The 22,904-nt window shown below is 46.7% G+C and overlaps 1 protein-coding gene across 4 annotated transcripts in view; it reads right to left on the minus strand.

Annotated features, from left to right (window-relative positions):
* MEF2D (myocyte enhancer factor 2D) overlaps positions 1 to 22,904 on the minus strand; it is a 456,242-nt gene that overhangs the window by 3,568 nt on the left and 429,770 nt on the right. For 2 of the 4 annotated variants that reach the window (XM_086947639.1, XM_086947638.1), the window contains 3 exons: positions 19,952 to 20,050; positions 10,770 to 10,902; positions 3,127 to 3,316 (listed from right to left, as the gene is read on the minus strand). In XM_086947639.1, the coding sequence (XP_086803765.1) occupies positions 3,127 to 3,316; positions 10,770 to 10,902; positions 19,952 to 20,050 (422 nt within the window). The remainder of the gene's footprint in view (positions 1 to 3,126; positions 3,317 to 10,769; positions 10,903 to 19,951; positions 20,051 to 22,904) is intronic. The other 2 variants (XM_086947641.1, XM_086947640.1) reach the window with 1 other exon arrangement.

A 22,904-nucleotide genomic window follows, 5' to 3' on the forward strand; every position in this document is an offset into this window, starting at 1 on the left:
CTGATAAAACTGAAGCATGGATTTAGAAACCAATTTCTTGATTGGACATCATCATTCTTCCAGGCTGTCTCCATCCTTTTTACTTCAATGCATACATCCTTAAGAGTATAGTTACGCCACACACTGGCCTCTTGTTTGTTCATTTAATTGGACTTAACCTGTTACAACTGAGGCAATGACATGCAAATAATTCTCAGAATAAAGCAAAATCACTTCACATACACCTCGTCCATTAACAGATACCCATTGCAAATACAGCGCCGATCCTCCCCTCAAACCCAACACACAAAGGCAAACTGACAAAAAAATATTTTCGCCCAGGAAGTCATTTGGCACACCTAAAGTCATACAGAGATAATATAAACTTCTTTTGGGGTGGCTGATTGTGTAAAAAGTGTTGGTAGCCCAAGCCTCCGTCTACAATGGTGGGGACAGAATAAGTTGGGTCCGCTGCCTTCCTTCTCGATCAGTGCTGAGGCAACATTAAAGCCGAAGAGGGAGCAATCCCGCGTCAGGAACGGAAGTAGTGCAGAGAAAGCACTAGTGAGGGCTGCAATGCAACTCAGACACCCAGACTCCAGGAGCTGACAGGAAGGGGACTGGTGGGAGGAGAGACGACAAAAGAGACCGACAGCAGAACCACTTCCAGTAGCATAAGAGGGACTAGTGTACTAGTGGTGAATAAGACCCTGGACCCAGGATGTTGCTGCCACAGTACTGATGTTTGAAAAATGGTCCAGGCTTTAACATATCCCCTCACGGGGGCGACAACAGTAAATAAGTAATACTGGTGGTTATCTCTGCATCAATGAACTAGCCAGAAGCTATGGGCCAGATGTAGGTAAATCTTATTTACCGACTCTAAAATACCGAATTTTACAGATTCGGTATTTTAGATTCGGTAAATAAGATGTAGGTAATTATTCTGTAATTTTTACCGAATCGGAATGATTCGGTAATTACCGAATCGGTATTTGGTAATTGCCATTGATTCCTATGGGCCTTGAGGTCCATAGGAATCAATGGCAATTACCGAATCGGTAAATACCGATTCGGTAAAATTACCGAATTGACAAGGGGGACAGGATGTGACTTTGACACCCTGTTGCACCCCCAATTCAGGCTTGTGTGCCATGTGACACACATACATGCCCTTAGGGCATGTCTGTGTGCCACATGGCACAGGTGTACATGCACAGACGTGCATGTACACAGGAATTCGTTATTTACCATGCAATAGTATTACATGGTAAATAACGAATTCTTAGGGGCCTGTGGCACTGTTTGCAGTGCCACCTACATATAGATTTACCGATTCTGTAAAGTTACCGAATCGGTATTTTACAGAATCGGTAAATTTACCGATTCAGTAAATTTACTGATTCTGTAAAATATAGGCCCCCCAACATCTCAATCACCAAATACCGGTCGGTAACGGCCGAAATCGGCCGTTACCGACCGGTATTTGGTGACCTACATCTGGCCCTATATGGCTTATTCTCTGTTGGAGAAATCAACTCCGTGGTTTTGTTGTGCCACATGGTTGAGATGTGCCCAAGGTCACAAGTGGAAAATTAGCCAAACTTAAGACACTGGCATAATTGCCAAGGATGTTTGATAATATGATGGGAGCAGGTCATGGGAGTAACGTGGCTACGTTATGGCAACCCAGTGAGGAAACAGAAGTAGGCAGCTCTACAAACAAACAAAAAGAGTTGCTGAAGCTTTGCTGACTTTTTCTCCGTCTAACAGGCATTCATCATGCACTGAAAATGTGTAGAGGGGCAGAGCCCAAAGCCTGCACTGTCCCTGAAAATGGCCCCAAAAAAGGAAAATCACAGCCTTATTTATGTTTTTCATTCCTTTCACGTCTTTGATTACACAAGTCCCTGCACAATCTGTGGTGTGCGATACGGAACTGCATGGTTTCTTTGTGGGGCAACGAGAGATTTGCCTCAGACAAGTTCTGTTTCTTTGCTCAAGCCATCAGAAGAACGGGGGCTGCTCCTTGCAAGTTACGCGTTCTCTCTCTCTCCCGGACTCCTCGGTTTCATCAGGTAAGGATGTTATCACTGATTAACTGAGAGGAGTTTCCTCCACTGTAGGTTTCTTCAGTTACTCCACAGTCACCCAATCATTGCCTCTCCTTCGTTCCACATGGTGCCCTTAAAGCTGAGATACCTGGTTGCTTACTAAAGTGAGTGGCTGTCACATAAATGTCCCCCTCTTTGTGCCCTTTTGTGATGTTTGCATTAATGTGAATCTAATCAAAATATAGGCAAGGTTACAATATTTAAATATTTACTTTTAAAAAAAACACTTCAGTTTATTACATATTTCCTATGAGCCATGCTGAATCTCTCCTGATGGCAACAATAAATGGAGGGAAAAAACAATGGCACCCGATCAGCTTTAATCCACGCACGGTCGGAAATAACGTGTTTTGCCACTTTACCCTTCTTGGGATCATCACGCGGCCCCGGTTTGTCCTCACACCCCATGAAACTCAATAGCTAGTAATTGGGCTAGGGATACATTATATTCCATTACTGGTGGAAACCTTGTGACGGCTGGCTACTGGATTTAGCATCCAAATCTACATGATGTAGCCCTTAATCAGTACACACACGTAGGTAGAGTAAATCGTTTTCATGACTCCCAAGGACAACTACTGCTTGTTGTTGCTAGCGGTGTTGCCTGCAGCCCCTGAACTAACTTAACTCCTAGAGACACTGACTGAAAACAGTTTCTGTAGTCAGCCCAAATAATTGGAAACGGGCGCAAGTTTCAGGACTCCCTCTCATTTAAAACATGGCGCATTTATATGTTTACACACTAGGTGGCAGTGTTGCTCCTCTCATCGAACGTCGTGCGTCATAGTTTGAAGCCTCAAAATATTAAAAACACACAAATACACATATTGCAAGAGGTCAGGAGGGCAACATATAAATAGTGGGGCTGTTGGGGTAAAAAAGCGCCCTTTTTCCAACCAAGTTGCATATATTTTAAAAGAAGAAAATGTAGGACAAAATGCAGAAAAGCCCTCGACAAACTGCAGCCCCTCTGGCTTCGGAAAGGACAGCAGCACAGGAGGAGACGCGCTCGCCGGCACAAGGCGATACTTACACTAAATTGCTTAGAGACACTGGGATGAGCTGCTGCGGTTGGTGGTGCGGTTGGTGCTGCTGATGCTGCTGCTGTTGCTGCTGTTGTTGCTGCTGCTGCTGCTGCCAGGCAGACACATTGCCTAGCGACAGGCCGCTGGGCGAGCTGAACGCCTGGAGGGAGGTTAAATCCGCGCTGGTGAGCTGGTAATCTGCAAGGGCGAAAAACAAAGTTCAGGAGAGAAGCCAGCCACCAGCAACACAAACGCCCCCCTCGCTGTCATTTACTGGCAACACATGTCCCGCCCAGAAGCGGTCACCCATTCCTGGCAACTAGTGGCACCGCACCAAGTGGCAGTGCCCACAGAAGGGGGCAGCCGAGAGGCCGGATTTCACATGAAGCTAACGTGTGCATGCCCCGGTCCTGAGGCGTTTTCACAGCAGTCACACCCCAGCATCCCCGGTGAGCCCCAGGGCCTCCCCGGGTCTGCTTTGCCCGCTTGTGACCCCAGGGTGCATATGAGGCCTGCGACCGCGGTGAATAGATTGCAGGCCGCTCGCACACACGTCTTAGGCCGGCCCTTTAACTGCCCAGAGGACTCCTTCCTGGTTACCCAGATCCTCGTCGTCTCAGTCCATAAACAAGAAACACAAATAAATAAAATAAAGAGGAACATTATAAAACTGCAACACAAAACACGCCCACGTGAGGGCGCCACACATTTCCCCCGCCCTGTTGTGTGAATGGGTAACAACAGCACTTGAAAAATAGAGGTGTGGGTACCCTGTACCAGAGTACATGTTTATGTCTGAGACGTGCCACTACTCTCCAAGTAATAGTATTACGTCTCTCTTGAGAAGCGCAGGTACTGTAACTCTCCAAAAAAAAGTGCTGGTACTCAGTACCGTGCCATTTAAAGCACTGGGTAATAAAGCACCCTGCACTGGGAATTCAATAACACTCAACTCGCTGTGCTGGCTGCTATATGCTAAAGAGGGTATTTCCTCTCGATTACTCAACATGGCATTTACCTTTCAAAATTCGTCACACTCGTACTTCCCGGGGGAGTGAAAGGAAACACTTCCGGTTTCCCATCTACTTCACGGGAAGTCTCGTACACTGATATTCCGGTCTATCAATGAACACAGAACAGTTCCCTTTCACAGATTTTTTTTAAATCGCTAGTACATTTTTAGGGAACTGGGCACCCCGATCGTGTCATGCCTCATCTCTCGGTACACATCATGGCCAGTTGTCCCCGGCTTGGTTGGATACTACAGGAAACTGTCTAATTGCACTTCACACTCTTATTAGAAGCCAAACATGCCATACACCCAGGATTGGGTGTCTTCAGTTTCACTCGATCCCACCCAGCCATGACAAACAGGGCAGCGAGGCTCTGAACTGCTGCCAACCTGCAGCGCCGGCTGGTACCACACCCTCTGGATGGAATGACACATGCTCTCATGAGTCATAAACACGGCCCGGCACTTCTAGTGCGCATCTTGGCGATGGTGGCCTTTTATTCTGGCTCCTTAAGCACGGTGTTGCACAAAGATCGGGAGACCAGATTTTGAAAATCAAAAATTGAGACAGGCCATACAATTTGATACAAAGAAGTCGGACTAAAGGGGGCCAGGACACAAGAAAAGAGAGAGAGAGAGTATATATAAGAAACGTGTATTTTATACATATAAACACACAGAGTGTATGTTCAAACACTGTGAAAAGTGTTCTTACTGAATACTGAAGTTATACAATTTTTTAGAAGCTTTATCTCTGGCACGTTTACATGTGTACCTGAGCAGACAGAGTGAAGGTTTTAACCTAGAGGGTACACTTGGGGCTTCAATAAGCAAAGGATTGCGGCACTGGGGTATCCTGCAGAATTGGGCCCAGCTCAGACTTGCCCTGCAAGCTGAATGTGCTTGTTTTTCTAAACTATTCATTTACAAAACATAATCTAAGGCGCAGCGGCATGGCCTCCTCTCGGCCCCCGAGCTACCTTCCCCCATCCGCTGGTACCACAAACTGTGGCTCAAAATGACCTCCTCCTGCGGCGCCTGGAGGATAACATTACTTTTCGCCTCTGGAAATTAAAATATCTTTAATATTTCCCCGCTGCTATGCAGGACAACTTAAGTTTCTTCCCAAAACAGGGACATGTTTTTAAATCTGTAAAAAGTGTCGGGACAGACCACTGAAAACTGGGACCGTCTGGGAAACGCGGGACGTATGGCCACCCTACACAAAGTGTCATCAACTCATCCAGGAGGCGTATCCCCACAATAGAGCACACATGTGCCGGCACGCTGGCTTCATTTCAGACTGACACATGTCACTCTTGGTATAGCAATCTACTTTCCACAGAGGTGCACGGGAGCGAGCGGACTTCATGGCAATTCATGGTCTCAGGGGCTGAACCCTCTGCTGGCATCTGTTGTCCAGATCGGAGAAGAGGCCAGTAAGGACACGCCGCTCAGAGGTCCAGAAACAACCAATCAATCAATCAATCAATCAGTGACACTTATAAAGCGCGCTACATACCCGTAGGGTCTCAAGGCGCTGGGGGGGGGGGGGGGGGGGGGGGGGGTGCCGCTACTGCTCGAACAGCCAGGTCTTCAGCTTCTTCCTGAAGGAGAGGTGGTCTTGGGTCAGGCGCAGGTCGGACGGGAGGGAGTTCCAGGTCTTGGCGGCCAGGTAGGAGAAGGACCTTCCTCCTGTAGTCGCTCTTCGGATGCGGGGGACGGCGGCGAGGGCGTGGTTGGCTGATCGGAGGTGGCGTTTGGGAGCGTAGAAGTTGACTCGGCTGTTGAGGTAGCTCGGGCCTTGGTCGTGTAGGGCTTTGTGTGCGTGGGTGAGGAGGCGGAAGGTGATTCTCTTGTTGACGGGGAGCCAGTGAAGGTCTCTCAGATGTCCGGAGATGTGGCTGGATCGTGGGATGTCGAGGATGAGTCTGGCTGAGGCGTTTTGGATCCGCTGGAGTCTCTTCTGGAGCTTGGCGGTGGTCCCGGCGTAGAGGGCGTTGCCGTAGTCCAGTCGGCTGGTGACGAGGGCCTGGGTGACGGTCTTCCTGGTCTCTGTGGGGATCCACCAGAAGATCTTCCGTAGCATGCGTAGGATGTTGAAGCACGCCGAGGAGACGCTGTTGACTTGCCTGGTCATGGAGAGGGAGGAGTCCAGGATGAAGCCCAGGTTTCGTGCATGGTCTGTCGGTTTGGGTGCGGTGCCCAGGGCGGGAGGCCACCAGGAGTCGTCCCAGGCGGAGGGTGAGGAGCCCAGGATGAGGACCTCCGTCTTGTCCGAGTTCAGTTTCAGGCGGCTGGTCGTCATCCACTCGGCTACCTCTTTCATCCCTTCGTGCAGGTTGGCTCTGGCGGCGGCGGGGTCGTTGGTCAGGGAGAGGATCAGCTGGGTGTCGTCGGCGTAGGAGATTATGCTGAGGTGGTGTTTGCGTACGATGGCCGCGAGGGGGCTCATGTAGACGTTGAAGAGGGTGGGGCTCAGGGATGATCCTTGGGGGACGCCGCAGATGACTTCGGAGGCCTCTGACTTGTACGGTGGTAGGCGGACTCGCTGTGTTCTTCCGTCGAGGAAGGAGATGATCCATTCCAGCGCCTTGTCCTGGATTCCGATGTTGCTGAGGCGCCGTACTAGGGTGCGGTGGCAGACCGTGTCGAATGCCGCGGAGAGGTCTAGGAGGATGAGGGCCGCTGTTTCTCCATTGTCCATCAGGGCTCGGATGTCATCGGTGGCGGCGATGAGGGCGGTCTCGGTGCTGTGTTTGGCTCGGAAGCCGGACTGTGAGGGGTCGAGGGATCCGTTCGTCTCGAGGAAGGCGGCCATCTGCTTGTTGACGGTCTTCTCGATGACTTTGGCTGGAAACGGGAGAAGCGAGATGGGGCGGTAATTCTTGAGGTCGGTGGGGTCCGCTGTTGGTTTCTTGAGTAGAGCGCTGAGTTCGGCGTGTTTCCAGCTTTCAGGGAAGATGGCGGTGTCGAAGGAGGTGTTGATGATGTCTCGCAGGTGGGGTGCGATGACAGCGTCGGCCTTGTTGAAGATGTGGTGAGGGCAGGGGTCGGTCGGTGATCCGGAGTGGATGGAGTTCATCGTGCGGATGGTGTCTTCGGTGCTGATCGGGGTCCAGGCGTGGAGGGTGGTGGTGGGGGGGGGGGTGGCTGGTCGGTCGTGGTGTGCGTTGGTTGGTTGTTGAAACTGCTGTGTATGTCCGTGATCTTGTTGTGGAAGTATGAGGCGAGGGAGTTGCAGAGGTCTTGCGATGGGGTGATGTCGTTGTTTCCTGCGCTGGGGTTGGAAAGCTCTTTCACGATGTTGAAGAGTTCCTTGCAGTTGTGTGCGTTGTTGTCCAACCGGTCCTTGAATGCTGTTTTCTTGGCGGCGCGGATCAGCTGGTGGTGTTTCCGGGTGGCAAGTTTGTAGGAGGTCCTGTTGTCCGGTGTCGGTTCCCTTTTCCAGACTTTCTCGAGGGCTCGGCAGTTCTTCTTGGAGCTCTTGAGTTCGTCGGTGAACCATGGGGCCTTCTTGCTGCCGGGTCTGCTAGGCGGGGTCCTCAGCGGGGCGAGTTGGTCCGCGCAGTTGCTGATCCACTTCGTGAGGTTGTCGGCGGCCTGGCTGGGGTTCGCTGAGCTGGCAGGAGGGTGTTGGCTCAGGGAGGTGGCGAGCTGGTCTGCTGTGATCTTGTTCCAGCTTCTGCGGGCGGTCTGTTGCTGGTGTTGGTGGGTCGTCGTTCTCTTGAAGGTGAAGTGGACGCAGCTGTGGTCCGTCCATTGAAGCTCTGTGGCGTGGCTGAAGTCGATGTCTGTGCTGGATGAGAAGACGGCGTCGAGTGTGTGTCCGGCGAGGTGGGTGGGGGTGGACACCAGTTGCTTGAGTCCCAGGTTGGCGAGGTTGTCGAGCAGGGTGCTGGTGTTGTGGTCGTTGTTGTTCTCCAGATGGAAGTTGAGGTCTCCCAGGAGGATGTAGTCAGCGGAGGGGAGGGCATGCGGGCTGATGAAGTCGGCGATGTCCTCGCTGAATTGCGTGCGTGGTCCAGGGGGTCGGTAGATCAGGGTGCCTCTGAGGGTGGTGTTCGGGTTGGTGTGGATCTGGAAATGCAGGTGTTCGGCGCTGGTCAGGGTGTTGTCGGTGCTGGTCGTGAGACGGATGGTGTTCCTGTGGATGATGGCGATGCCTCCTCCCATCTGGTTGGCGGTGCGATCCCTCCGGACGATCTTGTAGCCCTCTGGGATAGCGATGGCGATGTCGGGAGCTGAAGAGGCGTTCATCCAGGTCTCCGTGAGGAAGGCAACGTCAGGGGCTGTGGCGTCTAGGAGGTTCCAGAGTTCGATGGCGTGTCTGTGGACGGAGCGGGTGTTGAGCAGGATGCACTTGAGGTGGGTGCTGCTGGAGTTCGACTTGGCGGGTGCTGGTGCGGGGCTGGTCCGGATGCAGGAGAACTTGCAGGCGTGGCAGCTGAAAGGTCCGTGGGTGCGTATTGGAGTGGCTTGGTGGCATTCTGGGAGTCGGCCGGTGTTGAGAGCGATGAGGGTGGCGGCTGAGTACGTCAGGCGGGTAGGTCGAGGTCTTCGAGGTCCAGGGGTCCTGGCGCTGGTCGCGATCCGGTCGCGGACGGGCGCAGACGGGCTTACCTTTGGCGCGCCTTCGGCGCACAATCGGCGCGCCCGCTGCGCGTGACCGCTGCGCGTTCGCACGGTCGCCATTTAAGGCGAAGTGCGCGGGTGGGCGGAGCAGCTGGGAGGCGGGAGCGGGGAGGGTTACAGAAGACAAAAAAGGGGCGGGGACAAGCGGCGGTGGCGGGAAGGGAGGGCGGGGGCGGCGCGGTAGGCGGACAACAAGGAAGGAGAGCAAACACGGGGAAAAATGCTAATACAATTAAACAGGCACAAATTAACGCAAAAACAGGGCCAAAAAGAGAGTTAAACCAAGTTTACACAAGCAAGCACAAAAAACCGTCAAAACAAGGGCAAAAACACTCGCAGCGGCGGCAGCCGGCAAACGAGGCAGCAGCGAGGCAGAGGGCAGGCAAGGGGCACACGCAGCAGCTGGTGGCCGTGCGGCGCGGGGGTGTCCCACAAGTGGGTCACACTCACCTGCGTCGCACGGTCGCCATTTAAGGCCAAGTGGACAACACCTCTATCCCTTCAAATAAGGGGAGCCCGTTCTCAGTGCAGAGGAGCCATGCTACCTAGTGTGCAGAATCAAGGGACACCCTCTTTTTTTGAAGAGATTATAGTGGATACAAAGTTCCATATCGCCTTTGCATATTTGATCCTTTTATTGTCTAAGTGTGGTGCTGCCTTTCTTCAGCGTGGCTTCTTTCTGCTCGTCTCGTGTGAATGCTACAGTAGACATGCGGCTAATCCCAGCAGCCCCTGCATGCCCCCTAATGGCCATCACCCTCTTTCATTAGCAGCGCGAGAGACTCCAGAGGTTATAGGGGCAACAACTAGCAGTGCTTCTGCTTTGATTTCAATGCTATGAGGCATGTTCCAGTGCGCCCGACTGATGTCAATAAAGTGCTTCATACAGATAAGAGCCTAGGATAAAAAAGTATCACCTGCAAGATGAATCGATCACTCCTGTCAGAAGGTGTCTACAGTGAAGTTTTATGAACCCTGAAAGTATGTGTAACATGAGGGGCTCTTGAAAAAGATCAGGACTTACAGTGCCCCAAGGTCAAGTCAACACACAGGATTCTCTTCTAAAGGGACCAGACATGGGAACTCCAACTAGAAATGGGATTACCCAGTCCAACTTTCTAGACCCCAACTGCAAGGGTTTGCTCCAAGACATGTTATGTGTCCTTAAGTGCTTGGACCCTCCAGGGCTGAAGCACTATGCATGCATACATTTCAGAACAGCACACAACATACACTTCACTGTACTTTCATGTACGCCATACAAACAAATATCTCCTAAATTCAAATATTTTTGTCTTTTTCAAGAAGCCAATCCACAGTTTGACTGTATATTGTTAATACGCAGGGCTCCCTAAGATACTGCTTGAACGGCTTCCACCAGGACATCTTTCAAAGACTAAGGCTTCCAACAAAAGCTGCAATGCATGGTATGGATCAACTTTATGTTCCGGCTCAGCCATCAACGTTGTGGAAGAACAACTATCTAAAATAACTACCAGGGAAGGTCTTTGTGTCTGGTACTTGGAAGGCTGGTTCTTCCCAATCTTTAATTTCAGCTGCAAATGTGAGGAATTCAACATCTTGAAGACTGGACCTGAAAAGACCAAGGTAACATGCAGGCTCAAGATGATTCAGGTTCTCCTGAAGGTCTATTGAACCAAATAACTTCTGCGCCTCCTCATCGGCACCACTGGGAAGGGAGAGCCATCCACAGTGTGGAGTGAGCGAAGAATCATTCGACAACAAATCTTTATGTAAGTTTCATGGGATTCTGCGCTGACTTCCCTGGGACCACACGAGCCACAATTCACCCCTTGAAAAGCGCAGGCTGAAACCGAAAGAATCCCCGGCACCACAAACACGGTCTACTTGTACACAATCACCAAAAGAATCAACAATTTCACAGACATTGACATGTTTCTTCAAAGAATATTCAAATATAGCATTATAACACATGCCCATGCTCTGGTACGTGGAGATATTAGCACAGCAAGTTATACATACCTGTGTTGTATGCTGTAGGCATGGCAGAGAATGGTATCCCATGATGTGTCAGCAAACTTGGGGTGGCCACTGAAACAACTGGGGTAGTTAGCGAGTGACTCGCCTGTGAAACTCCAGCTAACCGCTGCGTGCTCTGCAAGAAAGTGAGAGGGCACTCAAAACACAATAACTACCTGGAAACAGCCAGCATCCCCATCTTTTAAATGAAGCCCCATAGGGTATTTCAAGCATCCTTTCACAGTCCCCCAAAGTGATGGGAACAGGATTTGACGACAGTCAAAGCTCAAAGTTATTTCCCTTCATTTGTACATCCACATCAAGAAATCACAAACGTGATTACAGCCCCAACATAATCAAATTCACTTAAATAACACATTTATTCTTCCAGTCAGTTTGGCTACTCATACACCATAGTATCAATCAGAATCAATTAGAATGTCTCCACTAATTCTCAGAAGTCTGCTGCAAGATTGTTCATGGGAGTGCAGAGTGTGTATTAACAGGTGTGTGATTGATTGCTGCCACCCAGGTTTAGGTTTCTTGTTCTTCAGCAATTTAATTGTGCAACACTTTGATTCACAGATGCACTGGCGGGCCCATTGCCTTTCTGGTGAGAGCTGGACAAAGCTGTAATCTTGCAATGCTGCTTGGAGATGTGTTCACTGCTTGCCAGTGATTAGCAGTTTTGCTCGATTTAATACACATTCAAACAATTGTCCCTAAATATCGACACAAACCTCTTAAAAATACTTTAACAAAACATTAATACAACAACTTGGCACCACTCAAAGCATGTTTCACAAAAACAAGCAAAATGTCATTCAATAATGGCTAAAGAATGCTGGTCACCCTGTGGTACCTCAAAAATATGGATCTTTTCCTATGATACTTAGGACCAATATTTCCACAAAATGCATTCTTTCAAATCACCTGACCATTGCTAAGTAGCCCATCTGTCAATGGTGCTTTAGGGACGCGGGACAGTGGGGAGAGCTGCCGCTGTCCTTCGCTCATCTCTTCTACATCTATTATGCACTGGACTATGCAGCTCTTCGATGGTCCAAATGAGGGTGGTCTCTAAACACACAATGGTATCAATGACCTTCATAAAAGGTCAGAGTGAGCAGTGAAGAGTCGAGTGGACGTGTTTCCGCATTCCTGCTGTAAACATGGCATGTCCATGTATCTAGAATGCATCTTTGAGCATCCACTTAGAGAGCTGCTGGTACTTATAATGGAATGATGAGCTTGCCTCTGAATGCAATCAAACAAGAGAAGCATCACAAAGTGCATAGCCATAATTCTATTCCAGCCAAAAACCCAACAGCAAAGCAGCTAGGTTTAAACCCCTAAAAATATTGACTCTGGACAAATTTAAGTCAAGGACGACTACACTTTAATTAGAATAATTGTGAACTCTGGACAAAACCTCCCAGCTAGGCGTCCATACTCTGCTGCTCTAACATACTGACAGGAGGAAGTAAATTGCTTAATATCGTTAGAATTTGACTGCTTTTGGAAAACATGTTCAAAGTACCAGACCATTAATTCTGAGGTGAAATGAGCACAAAGCGAGAGCGCTAAACACTACAACAGCAGGTAATTACCATCAGATCCTGGAAAAAACACCAACAAAGGAGATCTTCTAAAAGGTTGTCTAACATTTTGTGCTTTGCTCAGCTTTTTCACGTGGGTTGGAGTCTGTGAAACCAAGGTGATACAATGTTCCACTAAAACTATGTTAAGTTTGTAATACCCCATGTGTAGCAGACATCCGCAGTTTGTTAGACCTTTTTCGGAGCATCACCCTTGCCTAGGGGTGGCATGACGCTGTTGTTAATGAGATTATCACGACTATGATCAGACAGGCAAAAAGAAATACTTTAAATGTTTGTCTGAAACCCAGATGTTTTCTGAAGTTTAAGATATTGGCTCCATTGTGGTAGGAGAAGGACCTAGAGATGTCGATTACTAGGTCCTTTAACTTGATATTGACAACAAGAACACAGTGTTCTTTATTGCAGCTTACCTTCGAGAAATTTAATCTAAATGCCATTAGTTAGGTAGAAAGATCGCCTTCCAGCTTTAAACAAGATCCGCTGAAGCGAGATGGACAGGACAGAAAATGAGTATCAATCGAAGCACACCACAAGCGCTGTGCTGTAATAATGTCAACTAAGGTGTATACTCTATTTTGTCAAAATTATGTGTTTGGTCATATGAACCCTATCATACTACTACAGAGCCTGGTGTGGTCCACATCCAGTCTGGTCCTTCTAATTTGAAGAACAAACGTTCTCTAATGAAAACTGGTCGGGGGAGGGGGGTTTAAGGTCACGAGCAGCAAACCACCCAGCTTCCATGGAAAACAATGTACTTATTTGAGCTATCCACTCATGTAAAGTCTGTGACAATTATGCAAAGGGATGCGCAGGACGAAAAAAAAGGTGGAGAATGTCCTTGGTTGAGCTACAAACTACCTACGCGAGGCTTGTAACAACAGTCTTGCGCCTAATTCCTAACATCCAATAGAGAACAGTCAGTCAATCAAACAGCTTTGATTTAAAGTTGCCTGTTAAGGATTTAAGAGACAGTCCTTAGACAATTTAATTCTTGGAACCAGTCACTTTAGCCCAGTTACATTTTTAATTCTTCTACTCTACCACAGACAGCCACCCTCCACAGAAGGGAAGATTCTGCTCTTACTCGTGGGAGGTCCACCCCAAAACAAAAAAGATCACCAGATTATTATTAAAATTGAATGAAAAAAGTATTTTCAGCTCTCACGTGTAATGAGTTTCAAGGATTTCAATACAATATCCTTTTGGAGAGTCCATACAACTGTATGCGGCCATACTATTTTACAATGTGGGCTTCTGGGGCCGGTATGAATCAAAGCAAACTAATTACACAGGTAATAATTTTGGTACATACACTCTTATATAACGCTGAAACACATGCTAATTGTGCCTACCACAAGAACAAATGTAAAATGTTCAGCCTTACAATAAGGCAATGTGCTTCAAAAACACGAAAGATTTTTCAATGTTCAGAAATCAAACTTCGCTATTGGACATCCTTAATGACCAATGTTAGTGTGAAACAAAAAGGGTGGCCCTAATATATATACGTATTAAACATATTTGTTTAACTTGGAAAATGCAAAAAACAATTTACTACTTAGCTGTCTTTTTAGAAAAAAATACATCCTATTTTTCTTCCATTAAGGAGGTGGATGTGTATGTATCCTTTCAGTTACATGAGAGGACTGAGAAATGGTGATGAGAAATAAAGCTTATTTTGGAATTTTGGGGAAGCTGGAGTAGATTAAACAGGTGAAGAAGGTGGAGAAGTGTGGCTCAAATGGTTAGAGCGGAAGACCCTGATGCAGAGGTCTGGTCCGGGACCAGGGTTCAATACTCGCCTTGGTGGGTCTTGGGCTCAATTTCCTCGGACCTGATAATTCTCGCCTCGGTGCCTATTCTAATCATGGGTCCCACTCTGCAACTTTGGGCAATAGCTTGCTTAATCTCCACAACGGCCCCAACAGCGCTGGGATGCCTGGCTTCACCTTGGGGGTGCCCAGGAGTGGACATTCCACAGGGAAAAACCAGGAAGGGTTCCTAAGCGGTATACGGACAGCGCCGGGACACCTCCGTTGGAGGTAGCTGTGCGCTTTCGAATGGCATTTACATTAACACCAATGTTCTTCAGCCGCAAATCGATCTGTAAATTATCTTAATTGTATTAGGTGTAAAATGGCATTTATTGCTAGATTAAGGATTCCTTCATGATTATGTAGCGTGGAACAAACACTTAGCGACTTGTCTCTGAACTCTGTCTCTCCAGATAATTCGTTCATTTCTCAAAATTAACTAGGTTCTCTTTCCTTCAAACTCTTATTAACCAGCTTCTTTCACAGATCTCAACATGGTCTGATATCAGAAAGTGTTCCTTGTTTAATCAACTGACAGGCGACTAAAGACTAAACCAGTCTTCCTGCAGCAGGAACCCGCTACCCCACAGGGCAGTACATGCAGCACTGTTTTTGACCTTAAATGGGGAGGGACCTCTAAATTGAGCGCCACCTGTAGTTGAGAAGATACCGCCCCGTGTCAGGGGTTTAATCTCTGCTTGGAAACATTGTTTCAAGCAGACAGTAGAAGGAACTGAGTAAGCTAAAATAGTATTAGAAAATGTTGCTTTCAACATGCATTATGCTACTTAATTGCCTCTTTATCGCTTTCTGTAAGGTAAACTATGCTTAGTTTGCCTTGGGTGTGAACTGAAACTCTTACTTATGCCGGCCACCTCTTATAGCCTGGATCTAGGGCCTTGAAGTTGCTCGGACAGCTTGGAAGCACTGTATTAGGGGTGTCCATCATTGGTTCACCCCGATCCACGCCAGATTTTCTGGACAGCTAGATGTGATAACTTAAAAAACACTTAATATAAATGGGAATCGTCTACAAAGCCACTGGTTATCTTTAAAAAAATAAATATCGAGAAATAGCCCTCTTGAGATCAATGCAACTCTACGAGAAATTAATCAGCACTACTATTATTGTTCAGTTGCACAAATAAAACATAAAAAGGCAGCATAATCAATAGAAGAAAATGCTGCCATCATGATTGCAAACTGCCATCCAAATTTCATATTTAAGTGTCTCCTCTGAAGAAGAAAAAATGAAGCATCAAGATTATTATATATGTTAGGATGGAATGTTGTAGCCTAGTGCTAAGCAGCTTGCAATCTTTAACACCGTCGGTGACGAAGCAAAAGGCACTGCCTCAGCTCCAGCCCTCTGGGGAGAATTTATCACATCTGCACCACTGACGGCCTGCTTCCACAAGGTTGTGTGAAGTGTGACAATATGATTAAAATGATGGGAACACGCAAATGAACTTGCCATCCAACACTCCCCTTCTCCTGCTCGCGCCTTCTTGAGTCGGGTGTGCATGTGCATAACAACTGCTCATCCGTGGTGATGTCACACTCCGCGGGCTGGGGCCAAAAAACGCATCTGTTTTTTCGGCACAGGAATACTGAAAAGGCCAAACTATTTTCCAAGCGATTACATATTTATAAATGCATAGCAGCAATCTGTTTTTAAGATTCGAGGTATAGTGCTTCCTTAAAGCCTCAACTCCCTTATTCCAGTTCCTTCTCTTAAAGGTCTGGTTCCTTTCTCAATGCCACACCGTCTGCCCTGATGTGAGCATAACATTCAACCTGATTTTTCACTATTTCAGAATAGAGACCAGAATAGTTCTTTTGGGGCTATGCAGATCGGATAAAGTGCCGCCTGGGTGATTCACAGTTTAAAGAAAGAACTGTGATGAATAGCGTATTTGTCAATTTGTGAATCTTAACAAATGCTCTCAATGAACAAATATTGACAAATGGAAGGGATCTTCCAGACTGGAAAGATTGTGCAGTCTTTCCCGATAAAAGATAATAAAAAAATGAATATAAAACTACAATGAAAGTTCAATGAATAATTAAAAGAACAACAACAACTAAAGGGGAAAGGAGCGAATATAAAAGGATAGTAAAAGTCCCAGCCGCCTCAGAGAGCAGCTGAACCAGACCCAGACAGCAGGTAAGAGGGTCAACCAGCTTCGCACCACTAGAGGGCACACGATTCTTAGGGACCTCGCACACGACCACCCATTACCATGTACTTATCACACTCTACCTATTAGCATGCAACTCAAGGGGGGGAGGGGGATAGTTCTGTTGTTAAGCGGTTATTGACGATGGCATACCGAGAATGCTACAGAAAAGATGTGTAAGCCAGAAACCAGCTTAGAACATACAAACAACTGTATGTACTGACAATATCCAAATGGCAATAAAATATGGTTTTAAAAAAAAAAGTCCCAGCCGCAGCACTGGTCTTGTTATTATTTTTAAGGCACATTTGACGAGGAAGACATGACAGGCATGCCTTAGAACTTCTGAAACTGAACAAACCGGTCTGCTGTGGTACCGATGGACTTACCCATAAAAGACTAGGGGTACTGATAAAATCCAAAAACAACAAAAAAAGGATAGTGTGCACCAAAACAAACATGTCATTTGGTGCAGATGCATAGCACGAATGCTCGTGTTTACAACAGAACAACACAGCATGTGTACATGCAATAATATTCAGGAGTGTTGCAAGGAAACATCAGTGGCCACTGCACGGTGCAAATAACCTCGGAGGATGAACCAATATCCACGAGACTCTGGGCCAGTTTATATAGAGTCCAAACTAATTTAATAACAACCAGTCTGGAGGACCTTTATTCACAAACACACCATGCCAGGTCATGCAACCGAAGACTTTATTAGATGATAGTGTTTCGGAGTAATATGATAACACTGCATTGGCCATTCTGATTTTGATTCACCTTGAGAGAATTTTAGGGCATCAACAAATAAAAAGAGATTAGGCTCTTGGTACAGGCTGACAAATTTGCGTCAACAGAATAATTCAAACATAGAAAAAGACGTTCAGTGTCTTATAAATGTTTCTGGAAATGTGTGCATTTCCAGAAATATTTCCCAATAGGCTACATTTGTGATATAAAAATGTGCAGGATTGGAATAGACCATTCACATGGCCTAAGAGAGCGCTGTTCTTCAGTAACCATTGCTGTGGTTATGCTATCGGCATCCACGCCGGTCAAGAAAGAGGGCACCTACATCTCAGGTGAACCTATTAAGCAACCAAATATTGCACTTTCTGTAGCTAAGTCTGTAAAAAACTGCCTCCTCCCTGCTGCTGCTCTACATTTAGGCCCACAAGACCCGGCACGGTCTCTTACCCTTTCTCACTGCTACCCAATATGGTATACATGATACATAAATATGAGCTCGTCAACAACCTGCTCATCTAATTGAATGCTCAGATTCCATATGCTTCACTCTCAGATGACACCTATTGGTTCATAGTGGGTGGACTCAGAAGGTGCAAAATATCTAATGTTCTGCTGCAGCGTAACTGTCACAAGGCAGAGTAGTAAGACGTTGTACAACCGTCAGTGCAAACACAGCTTCACGTCTGGAATGCAAGGGGGAAGGAGAATAGTTCAGGAAAAAGAGTATGAATTCAGAAATAGAGTATTTAAAAAAGGAAAGAAAAAGAAGTCTAGCATTTCCTTCCCAGTAGATGTTCAAGAGCCAATTCCACAGGATACAAGAAGGCTACGTGGATTACAAGGCACATCTTCTCTAGCCAACGTTGGATCAACAACTGGCTTTTCACAGCTCAAGGTTACCCGCCTTGTTCTCTCAAACTGACCGTCTTTGTTCCTTCCCTAGTGGAAATGCCCGTCTGTAGCAATCCTCATCTATTATTTAGCCATTTAACCAAATCAAGAGCTCCACAGCTTTATGATACTAACGCTCCATGGCTACAGACTACACAAATGGGTCTTTAGGCCTGTCCTGAGCCAGAAATGACTCCTCCTAGATTTTGAAAGGTGCTGCTTGATAATAAAATGCTGGTAAAATGATAAAACAATACTTACAAATGTCCCTTTGAAACTGTAGGGGTCTGTAGTTATGATCTTCAGCTTTCAAACAAAGAGACAACAGAACATTTGAAACACTGAGTAACTGTGCCAGTTTCCACAGAGAGGGTGGCATGGTCACTGTACAGCCAATAGGATACATTTATTCCACAGTTTCTGGATGGATTATTATGTCCATGCCTTAAAAACCTGAGACTTGTAATAAGGGTAACACTCAAAGAGGAGACCACTGAGAAAGTTTAAATAATGGCTAAACAGGCAAAGTCTCATGAGAGACATTAGCAAAGCAATACAAATCTAGAAAAGACAGTTAGGAAAATATTAAAGGTCTGCATAGATATTCCCTGATAGAAGATTAACAGACAGGAAGAACACAGTATTATAGAAACACTCAAGTACCTTTATGGCATGCCAAATGGTTCAAAAGTCAAGGGATTGTATAGTGGAAACATCAGTAGGGCAGTGAAATGAAAACACAATGGGAAGTACCAGGTGAAATAAAATGAATTTCTTCAGAGGGCACGAAATTGCGGCAAGTAGCACAGGGGATCACATTTGCCCAAACCATTCCAAACAATAAACTTCTTAATTTCCAAAGACTTGCTTTGGTGCTGGAAGATTTCGCCCTGTCAATTTCTGATCTTTTGCAGAACCCCAACATTTGCTGGTTCTGTGCAAACATGGAAGTACATAAAGTTTTGTGCAGTTTTCTGTTGGAACGGAATAGCTAGAGTTTACCCATAGATTTTAACGGAATCAGACAATCGTGCATTCTGTTCTACGCCTAAAGCCGGACAGTGTTGTCAGCCCCACCTCGATGGCCGCCGTCAACGTAAATAGTGGGGAGACCAAGGGAGCAGAATATTATCCGGCCTTGTCCTGGCACAAGTGGTACTGCTTAGGGTGTGATGGTAGAGGAGGATAGGATTTGTAGTGTGGCCCTCTGTACAAAAGTTGTTTTGAACAGGACACCAGAGTCCTGCTTTGGTTTTATCTTCGACGTTGATCCCAGCCCACCTACCAGAGCTTCAAGCAAACTAATTACAAACACCGAACCGTTCAAACACATATGAAGCTCACAAGCAAAATGTACGAAACACTAGCAAATGCCACGTATATATCACAATATTACATGCACACACTGGTCTAAGGAAAACACAACATACATTTAAAGTATGATACGGCCGTTACCTTCTTTCTTTTAATCGTGTATAATGCTGCTTTTTCATTTCTTTTAAATGTGTATTAAAAAAACAACTCATAGTGTCACTACCAATAAATGAAGAGTACAATTAAACCTGAGGGTTTGACTATTTTAACAAATCATCTCTAGGACTGAACAAGTCATAAGTAAAGAGGAAGCGAAATTCCGCCTGCTTCCCCCCACTTAAAGCTGACTGGGACGTTTCAACAGGGGAACTATTGCAAAATATTTAAACAGCCCTGCCCCCTCAAAAAACCCACACACGCGTTGCAAAGCTGGGGGAGTCTTGATTTCACTGCATGCCATGTAGGGGACAGCTTGCTTTTTCACAATTGCTCAATCATGGTAAGCCACTTAGCGAAAGAGCTGCCACGCTCTCCTTAACAACACCCATCAAAACATAGTTATCAACCCCATGAAATGCATGCCATAGAAGAAAAAATGGGCAACTTACTTCATGATTTTGTTCTCCAATCTGCTCTTTGATACGCTGCAGGGTCCAATCGGAGAGCATCTCGGGGGTCATGGCGTTGAGTTGCCCTCTAATAAGGCCCTGAAGTGGGTCAGAGAGCGTCTTGGACGTTAGAAAATTAATTGAAACTTCATGACACAGTGAAACATGTCGCGATGAGACAGCAAGCAGTACGAGGTAATGGTACTGTGTTCACATCCAGCTCTTTGTCAGTGGGCAGGCTTAGCCTATAAGCGTGCAATATCAAGGAACACATGGGAAAGGTCGTTTACATCAAGCATGCAAGGGGTTAAAGTCATGAATTTGCAAGGGAGAGGCTCCTCAAACTGCTAGCTACATCTCAAAGCACACAGGCACATACGTTTTGAGATTCGTGGCAGTCACACAACACTAGACCATAACATGACATACTTGAAAAATGCAAACACTTGTTCTTATAATTTATGTGCAGGGCAGTGTTCTCATGAACTAGCTAATGAACCCAGACCAAATAATGAATACCAATATATAGTCTCAGGACGCCATGGTGAGGACCACATTACTAAGTCAGAGCGGCCATTTCTGAGTAAGGCTGCGTGATTGGCATTACTCCGAGGTTTTCGACAATTGCTAAATTATAGTCATGAATGGTAAGTAGAAGCATGTTTTGCATATTTCCGCCAAAGAAATATGCTGACTCTGGCCGTAAATATGGAGGCATCTGCAATTTGAACATTATTTTGGCTGCTACACCAGGCCCGATTCCATCACAAACTAGGCTCTTCTTTTGGCACAGCTGAAAGAAGCTCATGCAGCCCATCAAGAGATCTTAGCAATAAACGATGCTGTACGCCCACTGAATAAAGGGCATGGAAGGCTACATTAAGCTTCAGCGGCCTCCCATTTTATTGAAGTAAACTGAGACAAACTGCCCTCTGGCCACATCTTTGTAGCAGGACAACAGTGGATCAGTTCTGGCTTAGAAGCCTGCCTGCACTGTCTGCCCTGGGGCTTCCATTGTGAGCTGAGCAGGGTCCCTGGCAGCAGAGGAACTGGCTGCATTTCAAAATACAAAATACTGAATTAACCACAATAAGGCCCTTGTGTTTAAGCGTCTGCCACACACCCATGCAAACTCTCTAGTCTGCAAACTTCTTTCTGGAGGGCAACTGGTAGTTCGGTCTAAGGAGCGTTTCAAATTCTGACCACCTACTGAGGCATCAGTGAGGGCTCCTCTCCAGAGAGGAGCAGCTGGGAGCTACAATTTCTGCATGTTCTCTGAAAGCATGCGAGTTTCAAGGCCACTCTCTGGTCTTTTGCAAACTGCTTTCTTCGGGGTAGAAATATATTCTCTTTGCTGCGACCACATTGCCAACTGCTGTGGTTAGTGGTGGTTCCTCCATTAGGGCGGGGGCACGCCGCCCCATCTGCTGCAAGGGAGGCAGCTGCAGCAAACGTAACATTCATGATAAAATGGTCAATGGACACAAGTCACATGACCATTTTACAAGTGCACTCAGTATCGTCTCGGGGGTGAGGCCATTCTTGCTGCTGATTGTCAGCAGCATTGACTTGCCTAAAGTGCGCATGTCAGATTGGCCGGCTGTCTTGCGATGGCCAGCTTGACAAGCACATTTCAGCCTGCACCAATATTGGCTGTATAAGAGCCGGGCGGACTGCAGGCACAGGCTCCTAGTTTAAAAAGGAGTACTGAATTACCCTGCTCCGACCAATCATGGCGCTACTCTCATGCCGAAAATGGCAGAACAGCCACTCCAGGATTGGTTAGGTTCACTGGCGCTTTACTTCACTATCCACGCTGTAAAGAAAACTTGTAATTACTACCGAAAATAATTGTTATGCATGATGGTGTCACTGTGCTTGAGAGAAGTGGGACTACCATAGCCCGGAGAACGAGGGACTAGAGAAATGAAGAATGCCCCCTGCACGCTGTGCTCTCCCCAGGTAACATGACTTTATTTATTAAGGCCAGATCACGTTAGGATTTGTACCACTTAGCAAAGGTAAGACGTGAAATGTTTACAGTTAAATGAATCCACCGGAGACCAGTTGTGATATCAGCCTGTGAAAGCCCTTTAAAGAGCGGAAACCCTGTGGACAATCCCCCCTCCCCCCTCTGTGCGTATGCAGTTAAGTGTTTAGCAGTGCCTGGTGGGTGCCTGCATGGGTACCTGTCTGCTCCTGAATAGGGTCGGAGGTCCCGCATTCTTTTATCACCTTTTCCCTGAACATCAAGAGTGGCTTGTGTAATTCTGAGTCTCTTTTTTACCAAACTGTGCCTGTCCGAACCTTAAGTATTTACGGGGTCTGGGTCCATCTAATTTACGGTTTTCGTGTGTTGTGTTTGTGCTATTGTTTCGATTTTCCCGTGCTTTGTTGGTGAAGTGATTCAGGTAGTCTCTGTTTACAGGGGCATTCAATGTAATGTTGCCTTGAGCTTTAAAGACTTTATGTGGAGTTTGGCGGTGCACATGCGTTTAATGTTGTGCTCAGGAGCGGCTAGTGACCTTTGAAAGTGGCCACAGACTATTATTAAGCTATTCCTGTTAGCCGTCCGTGAGCCCCGAGACCTGCTGCGCTTGTTTCGCCCTACCACTTTCAAATGTCACTAGCCGCTCCTGGCTGTGGCAGTGAAGTGCTGTGGGTGCTCGCCCACAGCCTAATCCACCCACTTAACCCAGGATCCTTGTGCATTAGTTATAAAGGCAGGAAGAGCTTCAAACACTGGCCAAATCCCATTAGAATAAAGGTTTTCTATCTGCTAAATCTATACTAAAGAAAATAATGGGATGTCCTTTCCTCATACTTGACCTTTCATTTCAGTTAGACAGATTACTCCCTTTTCCTTAGCCAGACCGTACTTTATTTCCAAAGCACAGGCCTTTTGAAGCAGAGTCTTCACACCTTCCGCTCAGGCCTTTCTTGAGAAGTGGTA

The sequence above is a fragment of the Lissotriton vulgaris genome, chromosome 12 (assembly GCF_964263255.1).
Source record: "Lissotriton vulgaris chromosome 12, aLisVul1.2, whole genome shotgun sequence".
NCBI lineage: Eukaryota > Metazoa > Chordata > Amphibia > Caudata > Salamandridae > Lissotriton > Lissotriton vulgaris.